Source organism: Condylura cristata, unplaced genomic scaffold, assembly GCF_000260355.1.
Source record: "Condylura cristata isolate star-nosed mole 26May11 unplaced genomic scaffold, ConCri1.0 scaffold00041, whole genome shotgun sequence".
NCBI lineage: Eukaryota > Metazoa > Chordata > Mammalia > Eulipotyphla > Talpidae > Condylura > Condylura cristata.
The window spans coordinates 4,750,982-4,769,011 of NW_004567142.1; the positions used below are offsets into that span (position 1 = coordinate 4,750,982).

Below are 18,030 nucleotides of genomic sequence, written 5' to 3' on the forward strand. Positions count from 1 at the left end.
GAACTGGGGTGCAGGCCAGAGGTGCAGGGGCGGTGAGAGGAGTCCCCAGAGACAGAGGGGGGAGCAGAACAGGCCGACTGATGAAGTGCACTGCTGAGGGGGCTAGGAGGGGCCTGCTGCGCCCTGGGGGTCCCTCCCTGGCCAGGAATGGGACTCGTTGCGGGGCGGCGGCCAGTGGGGGGCAGGGAGCCCCGAGGGACACCGGTGCTGCAGGTCGGGCCCACCCTCTCCCCTTCTCTCCATCTCGCCCAGGCCTCCCGAGAAGACGCCTTTGCGGGGGTCGAGGCAACCCCGCCAGCGGGGCTGCTGTGGGGGGTTCTCCCCGCGCCTGCGCCGCTGGCCCCACTTCTGGGGCGCCCCGGTCACGGCCTTCCTGGGCAACGTGGTCAGCTACCTGCTCTTCCTGCTGCTCTTCGCCCGCGTGCTGCTCATCGACTTCCAGCCGGAGCCGCCCGGCGGCCTGGAGCTGCTGCTGTACTTCTGGGCCTTCACGCTGCTGTGCGAGGAGTTCCGCCAGGGCCTCGGCGGCGGCTGGGGCAGCCTCTCGGCGCGCGGGCCCGGGCCCGGCCCCGGCCAGGCCCCGCTGCGCCACCGGCTGCATCTCTACCTCTCGGACACCTGGAACCAGTGCGACCTAGTGGCCCTCGCCTGCTTCCTGCTGGGCGTGGGCTGCCGGTGAGTGGCCCCCCGCGGCGCGGGCCAGGGGTGCCCCCCGCCTGCCTGCAGGGGCGCCCGGCCCCTGGCTTCTCCAAAGCTTTATTTATTGATGCACACAGAACTGGGGTACAGGCCGGAGGTGCAGGATGTGAGAGGACGCCCCAGAGACAGTGGGGGGCAGACAGGCAGAGTCACTGAAGTCCACTGCTGAGGGAGCAGCGGGGAGACAGGAGGGGTCTGCTGCGCCCTGGGGTCCCTCCCCGGCTGGGATCAAACTCTTGCCCAAGCGGCTGCGGCCAGCTCCATAGTGCCACCGCTGTGCCATCAGGCAGGGCCCCATTTAATTCTTTTTTTATTTTTATTTTTTAAGTAATATAACAGTTTATTTTTACATTATTTTGTACATTTTTTTTTCATCTCAGTTGTAACCCCCGTGGGTTTCCCATCACCAAGTCAACCTGTGCCATCACCATAGTCCCTTGCACTTCCTTCCCCTCACCCCCCCGTTTTTGATCGCATTCCCCATTCCACCCCCCACAAAATGTCTCTGGTATATGGCTGTTCATTATAGATTTTTAAAGATTTATTTCATTTATTTTTGCATAGAAGAACTGGGGTATAGGCCAGAGGTTGAGGGGTTGAGAGAATTCACCAGAGACAGAGCGGGGAGCAGAACAGGCCGACTGACTGAAATCCACGGCTGAGGGAGCAGCGGGGAGACAGGAGAGGCCTGCTGCCATGTGGGTCACTCGCTGGCCGGGGATCGAACTCGCGCTGCAGGGGCTGCGGACAGCTTCACAGCGCTGAGACTCAGCCCCTGCCACCAGGGGGGCCGTCCCCTTATTCTTAAAGGCCAGTGACAAAAGCCCTTCAGTGTGGAAGCACTTTGCTCACACCTGATGTCCCCTCTGGGGATGACAGGGGTCAGCTGAGAACCCCACTCTCCTCGGCTGTTTAACTGAGCCCCAAACCCAACTTTGTTGCTGCCGTGTCCCCTGCTGGGTTCACAGTATTCTGCCACACACTGGCACCACCGTCTTCCTGGCCCTCCACTTCCTCCAAGTGTGGAAGCCCTGCGCCCTGCTCACTGCCCCTCCTGGCCTCCAGCCCACGCTGTCCGTCCCAGGCTCCCGTCCACCCCCAGGGCCCCCTCCCACCTGGCTCGTGCCTGGACTCCAGCCCTTCCCTGCAGCCCAGCCCCCCGCAGGGCCCCACTGTCCCCCAGAGCCGTCCGGTCTGGGCCCAGCCTTCGCTGGCCAGGCCCGGCTGTCTCTATTTTTTTCTCCTCTCTTCATCTCCACGCCCATCTGGGAGAGCTGCCTCATCTCAGAGGAGGGAACTTTGACCTCGAGCCCTGACAATTTGAATCTATGCAGCTACAAAATTATAATCAGAATTTTAGCGGGCGGAGGAATTCTTACCAAGGAAGGAGTAAATAGACCAAGCCTATTGCAGCTTCAGGAAATGTCCTCCATCAGTTTTGTAGGCGGGGCCATGACACTGGCTTCAGTTATTTTTTTTTTCAGACTGAAATTATTTCAGCTTGGTTAATGATCGTTTGCGTTAAGTTTTACAAGTATTGCTTCATCATCTGTGTTCTTATTCACATGGAATTTTGCCAAAATGTGGGGTATGCATTGTGAATTTTATCCTATGGCTTTTTATTTCTGTCATGGCTAGATTTTCCAGGTCAAGTTTCATAGTTTCAAGTTTCATTTGGCTCGAGTGTCACCTTTTTAGTCTACAAACACCTTGATTGTTTCTGCCATTTCTTAGCTAATTTATGAAACATGACTTGTGAGGAATTCCCCTCAAATATTTTCTGTTGCTGCCACTGGGCTGATGTAATGTTGGTTAGTTCTGTCCAGTTCCCAGAACACGGTGTGTAGTGTTTAGAGGGGCGCAAAGGACGCGTGAAAAATTGGGGGGGGCAGATAAATTGTCTTGTCATCGGGTCTCGGCACATGCTGTTCCACTTTCCAAAATACTTTTCCCTTTTCTCCTTGGTCAACTCCTGTACTTTCAGGCCTCAGCTTAGCTGTCTCTGGCTCTTCCTTTGTCCTTCCCAAACTCTGGGTCCCTTCTTTTGGCCCCCTAACTTCCGAAGGACTCCTCTGTCCCGAGATGGTTTTCTGAGCATCTCTTGCCCTGTTTTCTCATGCAAAATGATAGACTCAGGTCACATATATCTCATCCGATAGCTTCAGACATCTTTGAAACATAGTCTATTACTAAAGAAATGCAGAAGTTGCCCTCACTGAAGAAGGTTGAACATATAAATGACAGACACAGGCCAGAAAACAATGATTTTCCTCAGTCACTGCAGGTGTCTTCTCTTCACTTCAGGCGTCTTCTCTCTGCATCAGTTACCTCATCACCAGTTTGGGGTACATCCTGCATGTTCTTTCTCTGTGCACTTACATGGACACATGGACATACACCTCTGCTACACAAATGACATGTTATATATTCTTTGGCAACTTTTTTCTTTTAAAAATATTTATTTTTATTTATTTATGCATACAAGAACTGGGGTGGAGGCCAGAGGCCAGAGGTGCAGGGGGTGAGAGGATTCACCAGAAACAGAGTGGGGAGCAGAATAGGCAAATCTACTGAAATCTACTGCTGAGGGGAGCAGTGGAGAGGCAGGAGAGGTCTCCTGCGGCCTGTGGTCACTCCCTGGCCGGGGATTGAACTCGTGCTGCAGTGGCTGCGGGCAGCTTTATAGTGCTGAGACTTAACCCCTGCACCAGGGCGGCCCATGGCAACTCTCTCTTTGCAATACTCTCGTCATTTCCATTGACAGTATTTGCAAACATACCTGTTCTTTGAAAATGCTGTATCAGATTCCAGAAGCGGTTTTAGCTTTTTTTTTTTTTTGCTCAAGATCAGACAAAACAGACTTCTTGCCAGAATTGAATGGATTAATTCTTTTCATAAGGCAGTGAGACAGAAACTCTGAACTTCAACAGACAGAAGTCAGGCAGAAAGTTTCTCAACAAAATCTCTTATATTTTCAACTCAAGAGAATAGGATGAGATTGCTCAGCTTTTTTATTTTAATTTTATTAATTTGGTGTAGAAGAACTGGGGTGTAGACCAGAGCTATAGGGGTTGAGAGGATTCACCAGAGACCAAGTGGGGAACAGAACAGACAGAGCCACTGAGATCCACTGCTGGGGGAGCAGTGGGGAGACAGGAGGGGTCTGCTGCGCCCTGAGGCTCCCTCCCTGGCCGGGGATCGAACCCCTGCTGCAGGGGCTGCTGTTATCACAGTCTGAGACCTCACTGCAGGCCACCAGGGAGTGTCTGTCTTCATTGTGTTCTTCCTCCCCTCTCACCCCTTGCCTGTTCCCTGCCTCCTTCTCTCCTTCCCTTCCTTTCATTTTAAGTAAAGTCCAAACACTGGCGGCCCAGATAGATCTTTGCAGATGCACGCTGGTGAGGAGGTACCTGGGCAGTTGATGGCCGTGCCTACCTGCTCTCCTCAGCCTGCTCTTTAGATGTGAGGAGCAGCTGGGAATGAATAATTGATTCAGGCAGCAAGATAACAGTGTTTTGCAGAACAGGATGCCCTGTTTATCTCTTGTCTTTTGGATTGTGTCTTTTGAGATGGAGAGGCCAAGTGCTACCATGCTCTGGGAATACCAGGGATGTTTTAAAGATTGTGTTAACTCACTGTCTCTCTATCAAGGGAAGAATTTTTGCATGGGGAAAAAAATCCTGAGGCCCCTGTTTACCAGGGAGAAATTTCTCCAGAATTGAATTAATGAATTTTTTTTCCCTTTGGCCAATATCTCCCGATGTACAATTGTTTGTTTATGACGTTTGTATTTCAAAGTAGTAAAAATTTACGTTCCACATTTAAGCTTTTTGGGCCAAAGGGCGCAGGTACATACTCCTTCGCAGGTCGGATTTCCTTGTAGAATACCCGGACTGACTTCCCTGCGCATCAGTTGGGTGAGAGAGCGCCCCCTGGAGGACGTGATTGTCACTACCTGACATTTTCCACCTGAAATGTAGCTCACTTTAACCTTGACCTTTCTTTGACATTACCGTTGGTCGGTCCGATGGGTAAAACGGCCCCTCATTTTCGTTCATGCATCCCTGACTACTGTCAGGTCTCCTCATACCTAATGACCCCATGTACTTAAGTCAGTTGCCTTTTCATGTCCTTTGTCCAATTATAAAAGTGTTTATTGCCCTTGCATGTCCACACAAATCTGTCTGTCGTCTGTCTTCTGTCTGTTGCTCCACCTGTCCACTCTCCTGCCTGCATGTCACCTGTCCATGTAGGCCAGACTTCTGCGGGTGCCACGTTTGCCTGGGTGCATGCTCTCCGCATGCTCTGGGTCCCAGCCTTTGGTGCCAATCACAGGCTTCCGCTTTCACTTTTGTATATTTCCTTTTCTTCTTCAACTTTTTATGTTGAAGTATCCCACAACTTAAGAACAACATTACCAAAACAGTTCGGCGAATTCTCTCACACCTTTCTCCCAGGTCTCCCGAATGCCAACGTCCAACACAGGAAAACCAGGAAAGCTTGCTGACACGTCACCCTCAGCCACCAGTGCGGTCCCTCTCTCTGTCTTTTCTCCGTCCTTCTCTTTCTCCCCTTTCTTCTCCGTCCTTCTTCCCTGCGAGTTGCACCGCTTGTCCCGGGCGGCCTTTCTGGCTCAGGCGCTAACCCGAGAGCTGCTGCCATCTTTGCTTGGCGCGTGTTGGCGTGTCGCCTTAATCTTTTCTGTCCTGGAACACTTCTTAGTCCCTTTTTTGGCTTTGACGACCTTTAACTCTTTTGGACAAGCCAGCCCAATTCTTTTGTAGAATTTGCCTGTTTGGGTCTGTCTGATGTTTTCTAGGGTACCAGGCTCTGCGTGTGTTTGGCAGGAAATTTTGCATTTCTCAGTCGCTCAGAGCCGCCTTATCTTCGGATGCACAAATCTTGTATGTGTCAAAGTACTCAATCATTTCCTTCTTGTGATTTTGTGGCTTGTAGATAAGACCTTTTCTGGCTTACATTTATATTTTTCTGATAGGAAAAGGGAAGGAAAGAGAGAGGCCCCTGCAGGCACAGGCGGGCAGGAGCTGCCTGGCTTTTAGCAGCTTTTTAAAAACTGAGTTCTTACCCTGCCGTGAGCACGGGAAGCTGTCCTGGACTTTTGTCTTAGTGTTTCAATGTTTTGCGTTTTAGTCTAGGTTTTAACTCTGCAGAGTTCAAGAACATAATACAAACAGGGATATAATTTTTATTTTCCCACAGTGTTTGCCAATGTTATTAGCTATTTAGCTTTATGCTGTGCATTGTGTTATCAGGCCAGAGGTGCAGGGCTGTGAGAAGGTTCACAGGTGACAGAGCGGGGAGCAGAACAGGCAGATGGACAAAGTGTTTCGTCCCGGCTTCTGTGACCCTCCGGCAAGAAAGGAAGGCGGGAGGCAGAAAGGCTGAGCAAGCAGAGTTTATTGCTCCCGGGCAATACGGAGCCCAGCAGCTGAGACGGAGCCCCTAGAGTGGGGTCCGCAGCTACTGCCAACTCAATAAAGGGGGAGGGTCTCCTATCTAGGTCCTAAGTTCAGATTCCAAAGGAGTGACTCATGGCTGTGTCCTTGATGTGAGGCCCAGTTCGCTGTCACCTTCAGCTAGTCCCATCCCGGATGCAAGGCCCAGTTAACTGGATGCAAGGCCTAATTTATTACTGCCCTTATCCAGTCCCTCAGCAAATCTCCACATGTGGTCACTCCCAACGCGAAGTACACTGCTGAGGGGAGCAGGCGGTGGGTCAGGAGAGGCCTGCCCACGCGTGTCACCTCTGGGGCCAGGACTTGAACTCATGCTAAAGTAACTTCTTGGTGCTGTGCTTTAACCCTCCGCGCCCCAGGGAGGGCCCTGTGTCACCTCTTAGCCCGCCCGCCTTTTTGGTTGCATTGTCTTCTGGGTACTGGTCGCCTGGAACTCTTTACCTTTATAGTTGGAGAAATACTCCAGCACTTTTCCCACACTGATTGTGGCGGGGCCTCCCTGCTGTTTGCTAAGGCTGTCCTTATCCTTCCGGGGCCTCAGGGACCAGCCCTGCCGCCCAGCTCAGCAACTGAAAAAATCGGAATAAATCAAAGGGTCCTGGTGGCAGTCCCAAAGAGGCCACAGCTTCACCCGCAGCCTGGGGCTGGGAAGCCGGGGTTTTCCTTTGCACCCTCTGACCCACGAGTGAGTCCTGCGTGTCTCCCCAACCCCCAGGCTGATCCCAGGCCTGTATGACCTGGGCCGCACCGTCCTCTGCCTTGACTTCATGGTGTTCACGCTGCGGCTGCTGCACATCTTCACCGTCAACAAACAGCTGGGCCCCAAGATCGTCATTGTGAACAAGATGGTGAGGGAAGGGCACGGGGTGGGGGCCCTGATAGGTGGGCTGGGACTCGGTGGAGGCGGGGCTGGCAGGGGGCGGGGCCATGGTGGACAGGGGCGTGGTCCGGGCAGGTGGGGCGGGGCCATGGCCGGCAGGGGTAGGCCCAGAGAGGGCAGGACAGGACCAGGCTGTCTCATCTTCCTCTGCTGCAGATGAAGGACGTCTTCTTCTTCCTCTTCTTCCTCGGCGTGTGGCTGGTCGCCTATGGGGTGGCCACCGAGGGACTTCTCAGGCCCCGTGACCGTGAGCTTCCAAGCATCCTGCGCCGCGTCTTCTACCGGCCGTACCTGCAAATCTTCGGACAGATACCCCAGGAGGAGATGGACGGTGAGGTGGGAGGAGGACCCGAGCCCTCCAGTGCCTCTCTGGGCCCCTATGCCGCTCTCTCTGGGCTTCCCCACGCCCTTCTGCCTTCTGTCTTCCCAGGCCTCGGGTCGCATCTCTGAGTGTCTCCCTTCACAGTGGTCTTGATGAAGCACGTCAACTGCTCATCCGACTATGGCTTCTGGGCGCAACCGGTGGGGCCCCAGGCCGGCGCTTGTGTCTCACTTTATGCCAACTGGCTGGTGGTGCTCCTGCTCATCGTCTTCCTACTGGTGGCCAACATCCTGCTGCTCAACTTGCTCATCGCCATGTTCAGGTGAGGGGCCCACCCCCCCCATCTCCCAGCCTGACTTGACTCCCAGGAGACTGACCCCACCATGACCTTGACCTTAACATGAGCCGTACACCCAGCCTGACTCAGTCTACAGCTGGACCTTGAACTTGGCCCCTGACCCGCCAGACTCTGCTCCTGACCTTGACTTTTGGCTCTGATCATCTCCCTGAGCCCATGTCCAACACTGAAAGATTTTTTTTTTTAATTATGGCAAAATATAGGTAATATAAAATTTGTCCTTTGGTCTATTTTTGAAGTGTACCAGATCGTGGCATTATTTACATTCATAATGTTGCACGACACTCACCACCATTAGTCACTTTTTTAAAAAGATTTATTTATTTATGCATATAAAAGCTGAGGTGAAGGTCAGAGGTGCAGGGGGTGAGAGGATTCACCAGAGACAGAGTGGGGAGCAGGACATGGTGGCTGATGAAGTCCACTGCTGAGGGGAGCAGTGGGCAGGTCAGGGCCACCTCGCTGGCCAGGGATCTCACTGGCTCTGGAGCGGCCGCGGCTTGCGTGTGGTGTTGTGTCTTAACCCACTGCGCCACCAGGAAGGGCCTGCCTTGTTTTTTTCTAAGTTTTATGTCCTCTTTCTTCTTATTACAGCTGCTAATTCAGGTGTTGGTATATTAAACTGTCACATACATGATTTGTAAAATGTTATCCAGTCTTCTGATCCTTTTCTTTTGCTTGATGCACAGACATTTTACATTTTGAAGAAATTCAGTTTATCTGTTTTTCCTTCGGAGGCACTGGTGGGCCTACAGCTAAGGACTCACTGCAAGTCCAAGGTCAGGAGGGGGAGGTGCTTACTCTTCTGTCCCAGGGATTCAGCGCTTGCACGCAGGTCGTTGCCCGTTCTGACTTACCTTTTGTATATGGTGCCCGAAAAGGTCCACCTTCATTCTTTTTGCCTATGGCGACCCAGTTTTTCAAGGCCTGTTTGTGAAGATAGTTTTTCCCTTATTAAATGGACTTGGCATCTTTGTTAAAAACCAAGTGGTCATTGTATTAGTTCCCCAGGATGTCCCTAACAAAATGCCAAAAGGTGGGGGGTTTTAAATAACGGAGCTGCATTCTTTCCAAGTTCTGGCAGCCAGATGTCCAAGTTCGAGTTTCGGTGAGGCGTGAGGCCCCTGAGGCTGTGCAGGGCATAGGCAACCCACAGCGCTCATGGATGGGTGGTTTCCTGCCTGCTCGCAGCCTCTCTCCTGACTTCAGGAGGCTTTCCGGAGCCCTTGGTTTGTGAAGCCACACCCCAGGCTCAGCCTTTGTCTCCCCTGCTCCTCCGAGCGCATGTCCGTGTGAGCCCTCCCCCTTGGCCACGCGGCCCTGCTGGGTGAGGGCCATGGCAGTTGCCATGTTAGCTCGATCTTCTCTGTGAACATTCTGTCTCCAAAGAAGGTCTCGTTGGTACCAGTGGTTAGTCTTCATGTATCTTTCTTGAGGGGGACACCATTGAACCTGTAACACTCACAGAAGGGTGAGTTTATTTCTGGAGCCTCAATTCCGTGCCTCTGTGAGCTGTGTCTCCTGCTACATTGCTACTGCACCCTCTTGATTTGGTAGTAAATTTTGAAACTGGAAAATGTGAGTTTTCCAATTTGTTCTTTTTCAAGATTATTTCGGCTGCCCCTTAGGAATTTGGGGGTCAGCTGTTCCATTTCTATAGAGTTGATCGGAATGTTGACCGGAACAGGGTCAGATCTGTGGGTTGCTTTAGGTAGTGTTGGCATCATATAACTCTATTCATGGATACAGGATGTCTTTCCATTTATTCAGGACTTTGCAGTTTCTCTCAGCATTATTTTATAATTTCAGTGAGTAAGTCTTTCACCTTTTTGACTGAATTTATTTCTGGTTCCTTTTTTCTTTTAGAATCTGTTAGAAATGAAATTGCTTTCTTAACTCCCTCCCCTTTTCTTTTAATTGTCCATTACAAGCATATAGAAATACACTTGATTTTGTTAGCTGATTTTGTGTTCTGCAATTTTGCCGACTCCACTTATAAGCTCTGTTAGTTTTCTTGGGATTTTCTATGTATAGGATTATGTCATCTGTGAATATAGTTTTATTCTTTCTGATCCAATTTGGATGCGTTTTATTTCTCGTGTTTAATTACTCTGGCTAGAAGTTCTAGTACAACAATGTATAGTAGTGTTGAAATAGACTTTCTTGTCTGGCTCCTGGTTTTAGGAGGAAATGTTCAGTTTTTCATTGAGTGTGATGTTACCTGTGTCTTCTCCATAAATGCCTTTTACTGCATTGAGGGAGTTTCCTTCTACTCCTACTTTTTTTATTTTTTTTTTTAGCCATGAAAGTATGTTTCATTTTGTCAAATGACTGTCTCTGTGTCACGTGAGTTGATTTTTGTATGTTGAACTACCTTTGCATCACTGGGATAAACCCCACCTGGTCATGGTGTATAATCCGTTTAATATGCAGCTGAGTCAAGCTTCCTAGTAATCGCAGGGGATTTTTGCCCATATATTCATATAGGATATTGGTCGGCTGTTTCCTTTTCTTGTGGCATCTGTATCTGCCTTTGATGTGATGGCACTGAAGAATTTGAGGGTTGGTGTTAATTCTTGGTAGAATTCATTAGTGAAGACTTCTGGCCCTGGGCTGGTTTGATTGGGACATTTTTTGATTAGTGACTCCATCTATTACAAGTCGTTTGAGAAACTTTTCTGATATTTTCTTGAGTCATCACAGGTAATTTGTGTTTTTAAGATTTTGACCCTTTTATCTAGGTTACCTTATTTGTTGGAACATAGTTGATAGTATTCTTTTATAATCCTTTTTTATTTCTATAAGGTCAGTATGATCGTATGTCCCACGTCCAGTTTTAGTTATCTGTGACCAGGCTGATTTTTGGGCCTCACGCCAACATCTGCCCTAACTGATGATACCATCCCCAGCTTGCCCTCTGACTCTCAGCCTTCCTAACTCAATTTTAAGCCACATTTAGAAGTAATCTGACTTTGTTGAACCCGACCTCTGCCTGCTACCTCTGTTTAGCTGCTGCCTGATAGCTAATTCTGAACCGCGGGCCAGACCCTGGTGACCCCCAGTGACCCTTCACCTCTGCTCCCCACAGCCACACCTTCGGCAAAGTTCAAGGAAACAGCGATCTCTACTGGAAGGCGCAGCGCTACAGCCTCATCCGGGAGTTTCACTCTCGCCCCGCGCTGGCCCCGCCCCTCATCTTCATCTCTCACGTGCGGCTCCTCCTCAGGCGATTTCGGAGGACCTGGGACAATACACCGTCCTCCCCGGCCTTCCAGCATTTTCGTGAGAGCCGGGTTTGAGCTCAAAAGGGAGGCAGGACGCGGAGAGCAAGGACAGCCCGGGAGGGCTGGTGGGCGGGGCTGAGGCTGCCAGGTCCGGGCGTGGCCGGCGGAGCGCAGGGCCCGGAGGCGTGGCCTAGGGCCGCACGGGGCGTGGCCGGCGGAGCGCTGGGCCCGGAGGCGTGGCCTAGGGCCGCACGGGGCGTGGCCGGCGGAGCGCTGGGCCCGGAGGCGTGGCCTAGGGCCGCACGGGGCGTGGCCGGCGGAGCGCTGGGCCCGGAGGCGTGGCCTAGGGCCGCACGGGGCGTGGCCGGCGGAGCGCTGGGCCCGGAGGCGTGGCCTAGGGCCGCACGGGGCGTGGCCGGCGGAGCGCAGGGCCCGGAGGCGTGGCCTAGGGCCGCACGGGGCGTGGCCGGCGGAGCGCTGGGCCCGGAGGCGTGGCCTAGGGCCGCACGGGGCGTGGCCGGCGGAGCCCTGGGCCCGGAGGCGTGGCCCGAGGGGCGGCCCTTGACTCCTGACTCCGCCCCACAGGGGTCCGCCTCTCCAAGGAAGCCGAGCGCAGGCTGCTGACCTGGGAATCGGTGCAGAAGGAGAATTTCCTGCTGGCCCGTGCGCGGGACAATCGGGAAAGTGATTCTGAACGTCTCAAGCGCACCTCGCAGAAGTGAGGGCGGGGTCTGGGGCGGGCGGAATCTCTGGAACTGAGTTGAGCGCCTGGGCTGGCGAAGAGCAGCGGCAGGCATGGGGGCGAGGTGGTGGCGCCCGGGGGGGGGCGGGGCGGCACTCCTTGGGGGTCGGGGCCAGCGGGCTGCCCGCCCTCATGCCCTGGGTCCCCAAGGGTGGACACGGCCTTGAAGCATCTGAGGCAGATCCGCGAGTATGAGCAGCGTCTGAAAGGACTGGAGCAGGAGGTGAGGGTCGGCCCGGCCAGGGAGATGTGGCCTCGTGGGGGGCGGTGGGGGCCAGGGTCTGACTTTCCTCCTCGCCCCCCCCAAACCAGGTCCAGCACTGCAACCGCGTCCTGGGCTGGGTGGCCGAGGCCCTGAGCCGCTCTTCACTGCTGCCCCCAGGAGGGCCGCCGCCCCCCTCCCCACGCGGTCCCAGAGGTCAGTGTTCAGGGCCCGCCGTGTCGGCCGCCGCCGTCCCACCTGCCCCTGCGTCCGAGCCCCTGGGCCTGTGTCATCGCGTGTCTTCCCCGCGTGGCCGCCCCTTTGGCCCCTGCATCTCTCTCTTGCCCTCCCCTGGGCTCGTCGCGCTTCCCCCCTTTTTTGCCAATGCCCTTTCATCCCCTTCACCTGTTCTCTTTCCCCAGATTGAGCCCTGTGGGCGGAAGTCACTGAGTGGCCCCCTCGGGGGGCTGCTTGCAGAGTAGGGCCCCCCCTTCGGGCTTTGACCTTGAGCCGGCCCTTGCCGTGGACTACCTCTGGCGGCTGCCAGCACCACCGCGGGGGAAGCCGTCCACGTGGGCCGCAGTGGCCGCCCCCTTGGCCCCCGCGAGGAGGGTCCCGGAGCCCGCGCGGGGCCTGAGTGCCCTGCCACAGCCGCGGGCAGAGGCTGCGGGGCGTCTGGGGTGGGAGACTCCAGCGCCCGCTCACAGCTCCTCACACTGAGGAAATAAAGCCTTTTCACAAGAGCCGGGTCTGGGTGCTTGGGGAACTGGAGGGTGTCTCGGGGCTTTCGGGGGCTGCGGGCCCTTGGTCGATTCTCTGTTGCACCTCCAGTCCCACCAGTCTTCCCTCGGTCTGCCTGTGCAGCACCTCTTGTCTGCACTATTTTGAATACTTTCACTTCGGTTTGCACCCCGGCCCCCAGTTGCTACTCTCTAGTGGAAAAACATGGTGATAATAAGCAAATTATCCCCTGGAGTGGGGGTGGCGCCTGTACATCTGCTTTGGCAACAGGGGGACAGACGATGCGCATTTGAGTAGATAACTGCATACGTGTCCTTAAAAAAGAGTCTAATTAGTGGGAAATTGCAGGCCACATTCGCACGGAATGGAGGCAAATGTGCACCCTTCTGCGTGCAGTTTAACCAAACAGCCCATAACAAACTAAGCTGGTAATGACAAGGCTGAGCTGACAGCAGTTATTAGTTAAATAGCGAGGACGCCCCGACAGCCGACACAGCCAGACAGCAGAGCCCAAACACCCTGCTCCAGCTGCGGGAGCCCCCCTGTGGGCAGCGGCCGTGTGGAGCGCTGCCGAGTGTGGGGCGGCAAGCGGGTTTCTCTGGAAGACTCGGGTTAGTCTGGCCGGCCCAGGTAGAACCACGAGTGGCAGTGGCAGGTGGTGACAATAACGGTGATTACAGCAACAGCAGTGCTGGCTGTGAAGCGTGCGGTTAGGTTTGGCTTTGTGCTAAGCGCTTCACACAGAATCGGTGACTCCGCACCTCCGCCACCCCAGGTGGGCGCTCTGCTGTCTCCATTTCGCAGATGCGAAAGGCACAGACGCGTGACTCAGCCACACACCTAGACAGCGGCCGCGTTTGGATAGGAATCCGGGCCGTCTTTGCGTGTGTAGGTGCCAGGTGCTGCCAAGGCCCAGGAACTCCCGCCACGAGCAGGCTGGTTCGTTGAGCTACTTCTCAGCCCCAAGTCTGCCCGCCCCGCTGGGCTCTCGCCTCCTGGGAGGCGGCAACGCGACCTGCCTCTGCCTCTGGTTGGGCTCTGCCCGCAGGCGGCGCTAGAGAGCGACCTGCGCCGGGCGGGCGAGGCAGGTCCTTGCGGGCACCTGCTCGGCTCTGCCCGCAGGCGGCGCTAGGGAGCGCGCGGGAGCGCGCCTGCGCGCGGAGGAAGGGGCAGGTGTTGGCTATCCGCTTCCACCATGGCGCGGCGCGAGGCAGTGCTTTCTCGGCTGCTGCGGTGAGTCCCCGCTTCCAGCTTTCCTGGGCCTCCCAGAGCCCCCCATTAACGCCTGCCACCTTCTCGCAGCCCACTTTCTAGTTTCCAGCCCCAGGGGCGCTTTGGGCCCTGACATTCCCGTCCCGGGCCGCTCTGCTGGGCTTTCCCTCCCCCAGCTGACGGGACCTGCCCGCTCCTGCCGTCTCTGGGGCCGAGACCCTGCGGTGGGTTCGCCTCTGGGGACGTGCACAAAGCACGCAGACTCCGGCCCCGGGGCCTAGAATGCCCACGTGGGCGCACCGCGGGGGAGGCTTGGCGCGTCCCCTGCGTGGGGCGTTTGGACCCCCGAGGCTGCCTGGAAACTCGCGTCTCGGCCTTTCCAGAGAAACGTGTGTCCACTTGCTGGTGATTAGGGAAAGGGCGCGGCCTGGTGGGTCAGCGTCGGCTCAGGGCATCGTGGTGGAGACCCGGCCCTCGGCTGTGGTTTTCCACGAGGGGAGCGCGTCTCCCTGTGGGTTTGATTGGCGTCACCCTAGGGAGTGATGACCCGAAAGTCTTTTCATGTCCCTGGTGGCCAGTTGTTCATCTTTGGAAGGAACAGCTGTGCCAACTCCCCGTATTTTATCGAGGTCACCTTAGACTTCAACACTGTAGGATCCAGGAGGAACCTCCCCCAGCCACTGTGTGACTCACCACCCCCCATCAAGTGTCCCCTCAGCCTCAGGCCCCGCCCTCGGGTAACCATTCTCTTGTTAGGAGTGCAAGGGTCTGATCTGACTCCCTGCACATGAGTGGGCTCCCGCGGCACCTGGCTTTCTCCTGCGTTCTTACCCTGCATAACCCCTCAGGTGCACCCATGTGTCATAAATGACAAACGGCCACCTTTTTGATGGCCGAGTAGTACTCCAGCGTGGGCATGAGTGAGCGTGCACACACCTTCGTCCATCCCTGTCCTCGGGCATGTGGCCATCACCTTGGCTGCCCTGAGCCGTGCTGCAGTGAACACGGTGCCTGTTTTTTTTTATGAGTCTCCATACCTCCCGGGGACACCCAGTGGGGGGCGGTGGGGGGGCTGGCGACAGGGCCATCTGGCACATTGTTTAGGGCCCTCCATACTGTTTTCACGTGGCAGTTTACACAGAGCAGCTCTTTTGAATCGTCCCCCACTGCATGCCGCCTGGTTAGCTGAAAATGTTGAGTGCCACATGTTGAGTGCCAAGGCAGCCCTGCTCCCCGAGTTACCCCGAGAGCTGTTTGGGGCCAGACAGGCATTTCAAGGCTCAAGAGAGATTCCGTCACGCAGCCTCTACCTGCAGAGGCGGCCCGGCGGGGCCAGACTTTGTGGATCCTGGAGACTTCGTGGCCTGATGGTGGAGGCTTGTCTGCCGTCACCCCACTCCTGCCCGTCACACTCCCGGGCCCATGTTCCCCAGGGAGGAGAAGGCACCTCACTTCCACTGACAGTTCCCAGGGGCGCCTGCGGGGTCAGCTGCTGCCCGTCCCGGGGCTGTGCCCGGGCGCAGGATTCTTGCCCCTGCCCTTGCACAAAAGCAGCCTTACAGCTCGGGCTCCCCGTGACCGACTCCGCGCAGCCCCTGGCCCCGCGAGGGGAGGGGGTGGCGAGGGGCAAGCCTCTGAGCACCCACTGGGCTTCGGTGCGCCTCGGGGCTTGCCAGCCGAAGCCGAGGCGCGGAGGGGGCGGGCGGAACTAGGCTCCCCCCAGTCTGCGTGTCGGCCGAGGAAGCACCACCCGCCCTGGGCCGGCCCCCCCCCCCGGCGCTCTGTCCTCTCAGCCACAGGCCGCCATGGCAGGACCCGTGTGCCCAGGCCGAGGCAGCCGAGGGTGAGGGCAGCGGGGGGCGGCGGAGCTGGCGGGGACCTCACGGACACCAACTTAGGGCCTGGGGGAGCCCTTTGGGCAGCGGCAGGCATCCTCCGCTTCACCCATGACCCCTGGCTCCCGAGGAGCAGGACGCAACAGGAGAGGCGAGACTGGGCCCCAGGTGGGGGCCCAGGCGGGTGAAGACGGGGGGGGGGGACAGTGTGCCGGCGGGGCTCACGCTGCCCTGGGCTGCAGCGAGCCCCCAGTGAGGCTCCCGGGTTGGCTGCCCGAGGTGGAGTGTCATTCCGAGGCGCCCTGGAGGGTGTGGGGAAGGCTGGCCCCTGGCCAGTGGTGCCCCGTGGGTTTCCTGGGGCGCCCCCTCGGGCCTGTCCAGGAGAGGTGTGGGCTCCGGGGGCCCCTTCTCCCCCGGGTCAAGTGAGGCCCCTCCTGGCCCTCGGTCACCTGCCAGAGCGGTTTATTCCTGCGGAGGCGGGACGGGCGGGGCGGGCGGGGCGGGAGGGGCCGGGTGCGACCCCGAGGCCCGCGTGCTGGAGCTCCTGTCTCCCCCCTCCAGGGGCAGGCTCGGGGACACGGACAGGAAGGAGGTCAGGGAGGCCATGAGGCTGGACCAGGAGCTCTGGCTGGGCTGCGCGGAGGTCAGGCTGGTCTGCCACAGCACGGCGTGCTTGGGCGCGGGCGCCAGGGGCGTGAGGCGCTGGGAGCTCACGCTCTTCTTGTGGCCCCGGGGCGCCCTGGAGCTGGGCCTGGCCGGGCGGCCCTTGGGCCACTGGGGGGGCCTCCTCCTGGATGGCGGCCTCCCGGGGGCCTCGGCGGCCTCGTGGTCCTGCAGGCGCCACCAGCGGCGCAGAGGGTGGGCCGGGACGGGCAGGAGGGCGAGCACGCCCAGGAAGCGGACCCAGCTCAGGGCGCTCTGCGGGTGCGGCCGCCGCACCTCCTGGCCCTGGGACACCGGCGGGGCTGGCCTCAGTCTCTGGGGGCCGCCCCCCACCCCCTCGGCCTGCGGGCTGGGGCCTCACCACCGAGCTGTTCCAGGCCACGTAGTGCGCGGCTCCCACGGGGTAGAGCGCCAGGACGCAGGCGGCCAGGAGGCCCAGCAGCACCGGCAGCGTCAGGAAGCGCCACAGGCAGGGCAGCTGTGGCCACAGCAGGTGGCCCAGGGCGCTGACCGGCTGCTGCCTGAACCTGGGCACCGGCGGGCGTCAGGGGCGCCCCGCCGCCCTGGGCCCCACCCGGCCGGGCAGCTCAGCCCTTGCTGAGGGCGCCCCCACCCCAGCTGCGCTGAGACCACTCCCTCCCGCACCCCGCTTCTGGCGAGGCTCCTCACAAGGTGGGCGCGGGCCAGGACACACCCCAGGCCTCCAGAGGCCCGGCCTCCCCCCCGGCCCCCGGCAGACGTCACCTCCTCGCCCCGTAGATCCAGGCCAGGGTCACGTTCTGGAAGGCCACGATGGCGACGAGGGCCAGCGGGACCAGGAGGTCATCACACACGGCCACGATGTAGCTGCCCGCCTCACTGGCGCAGACCAGGCTGCCCAGGAAGCCCCCCGAGCAGATGAGCGCTAAGGCAGGCGTGGGGCCACACTGAGCCGCTGGCCGGGCCCCGAGCGGGGGGCGGGGGTCAGCAGGGGTCAGCGGGGCAGGCCGCAGTACCTGAGAGCAGCCTGGGGTACCGCCTGCAGACGGAGAAGGTGCTCTGGAGCGGGGAGACCAGGCCGCCCACCAAGGTCACCAGGGTGTTCAGCCCCAGGGCGAGCAGCGTGAGGAAGAAGAGGATGGCCCAGAAGGGCGCCCCGGGGAGCAGGGTCACGGCCTGGGAGAAGGCGGCGAAGGCCAGGCCCGGGCCCTCCATGAACTGTGGGCGGGAGGGTGCTGGGGCGCAGGCCTGCTCGGCCGTGCCCCCACGGTGGGCCCCGGTTCGGAGCCAGCCCCCCGGCTTTGCCCGCCTGAACCTGTTTCCCCTCGGGCCGACGGAGACCCGAGGGCAGGCGGCGGGCGCGGTCCCCCAGCTTCCTGCGCCCTTTGGGGTACCCTCTCCCCAACGCACCTTCTCTGTCTGCGGCTTGATGCTGCAGGGTGGGGAGCGGTGGATGATCTGCTGCTGCAGGCTGCGGGGGAGGCTGCCGACCCAGGCCAGGTAGTCCAGGGGGGGCTGCAGCTGGATGTGGGGGGGCGGTGTCGCCGACGGGGGCAGCAGCCCCTCACTGACCAGCATCATCAGCTGCCGGACACTCCTGTGCGGGGCGGAGGGGCAGGTGGGCCGCAGCCGGGACACGGGGCCACCCCGACCGGCTCTGCACGCCCCCCGCCCCCGCGTACTTCATTGGGAACGT

At 57.9% G+C, this 18,030-nt stretch overlaps 2 protein-coding genes across 2 annotated transcripts in view; one reads left to right on the forward strand and one right to left on the reverse strand.

Annotated features, from left to right (window-relative positions):
* Positions 1–12,641, forward strand: part of TRPM4 (transient receptor potential cation channel, subfamily M, member 4) — a 27,109-nt gene extending 14,468 nt beyond the window's left edge. Inside the window, exons 14-22 of the mRNA XM_012733689.1 lie at positions 253–675; positions 6,892–7,024; positions 7,213–7,387; positions 7,523–7,700; positions 10,825–11,018; positions 11,546–11,678; positions 11,853–11,925; positions 12,015–12,120; positions 12,327–12,641. Coding sequence (XP_012589143.1) covers positions 253–675; positions 6,892–7,024; positions 7,213–7,387; positions 7,523–7,700; positions 10,825–11,018; positions 11,546–11,678; positions 11,853–11,925; positions 12,015–12,120; positions 12,327–12,331 — 1,420 coding nt within the window. The 3' untranslated portion in view covers positions 12,332–12,641. The remainder of the gene's footprint in view (positions 1–252; positions 676–6,891; positions 7,025–7,212; positions 7,388–7,522; positions 7,701–10,824; positions 11,019–11,545; positions 11,679–11,852; positions 11,926–12,014; positions 12,121–12,326) is intronic.
* A 3,513-nt stretch (positions 12,642–16,154) lies between these two features.
* Positions 16,155–18,030, reverse strand: part of LOC105854451 (orphan sodium- and chloride-dependent neurotransmitter transporter NTT5-like) — a 13,035-nt gene continuing 11,159 nt past the window's right edge. Inside the window, exons 5-9 of the mRNA XM_012733501.1 lie at positions 17,745–17,931; positions 17,351–17,552; positions 17,100–17,259; positions 16,717–16,882; positions 16,155–16,640 (exon numbers count right to left, since the gene is read on the reverse strand). Of these exons, the coding sequence (XP_012588955.1) occupies positions 16,155–16,640; positions 16,717–16,882; positions 17,100–17,259; positions 17,351–17,552; positions 17,745–17,931 (1,201 nt within the window). The remainder of the gene's footprint in view (positions 16,641–16,716; positions 16,883–17,099; positions 17,260–17,350; positions 17,553–17,744; positions 17,932–18,030) is intronic.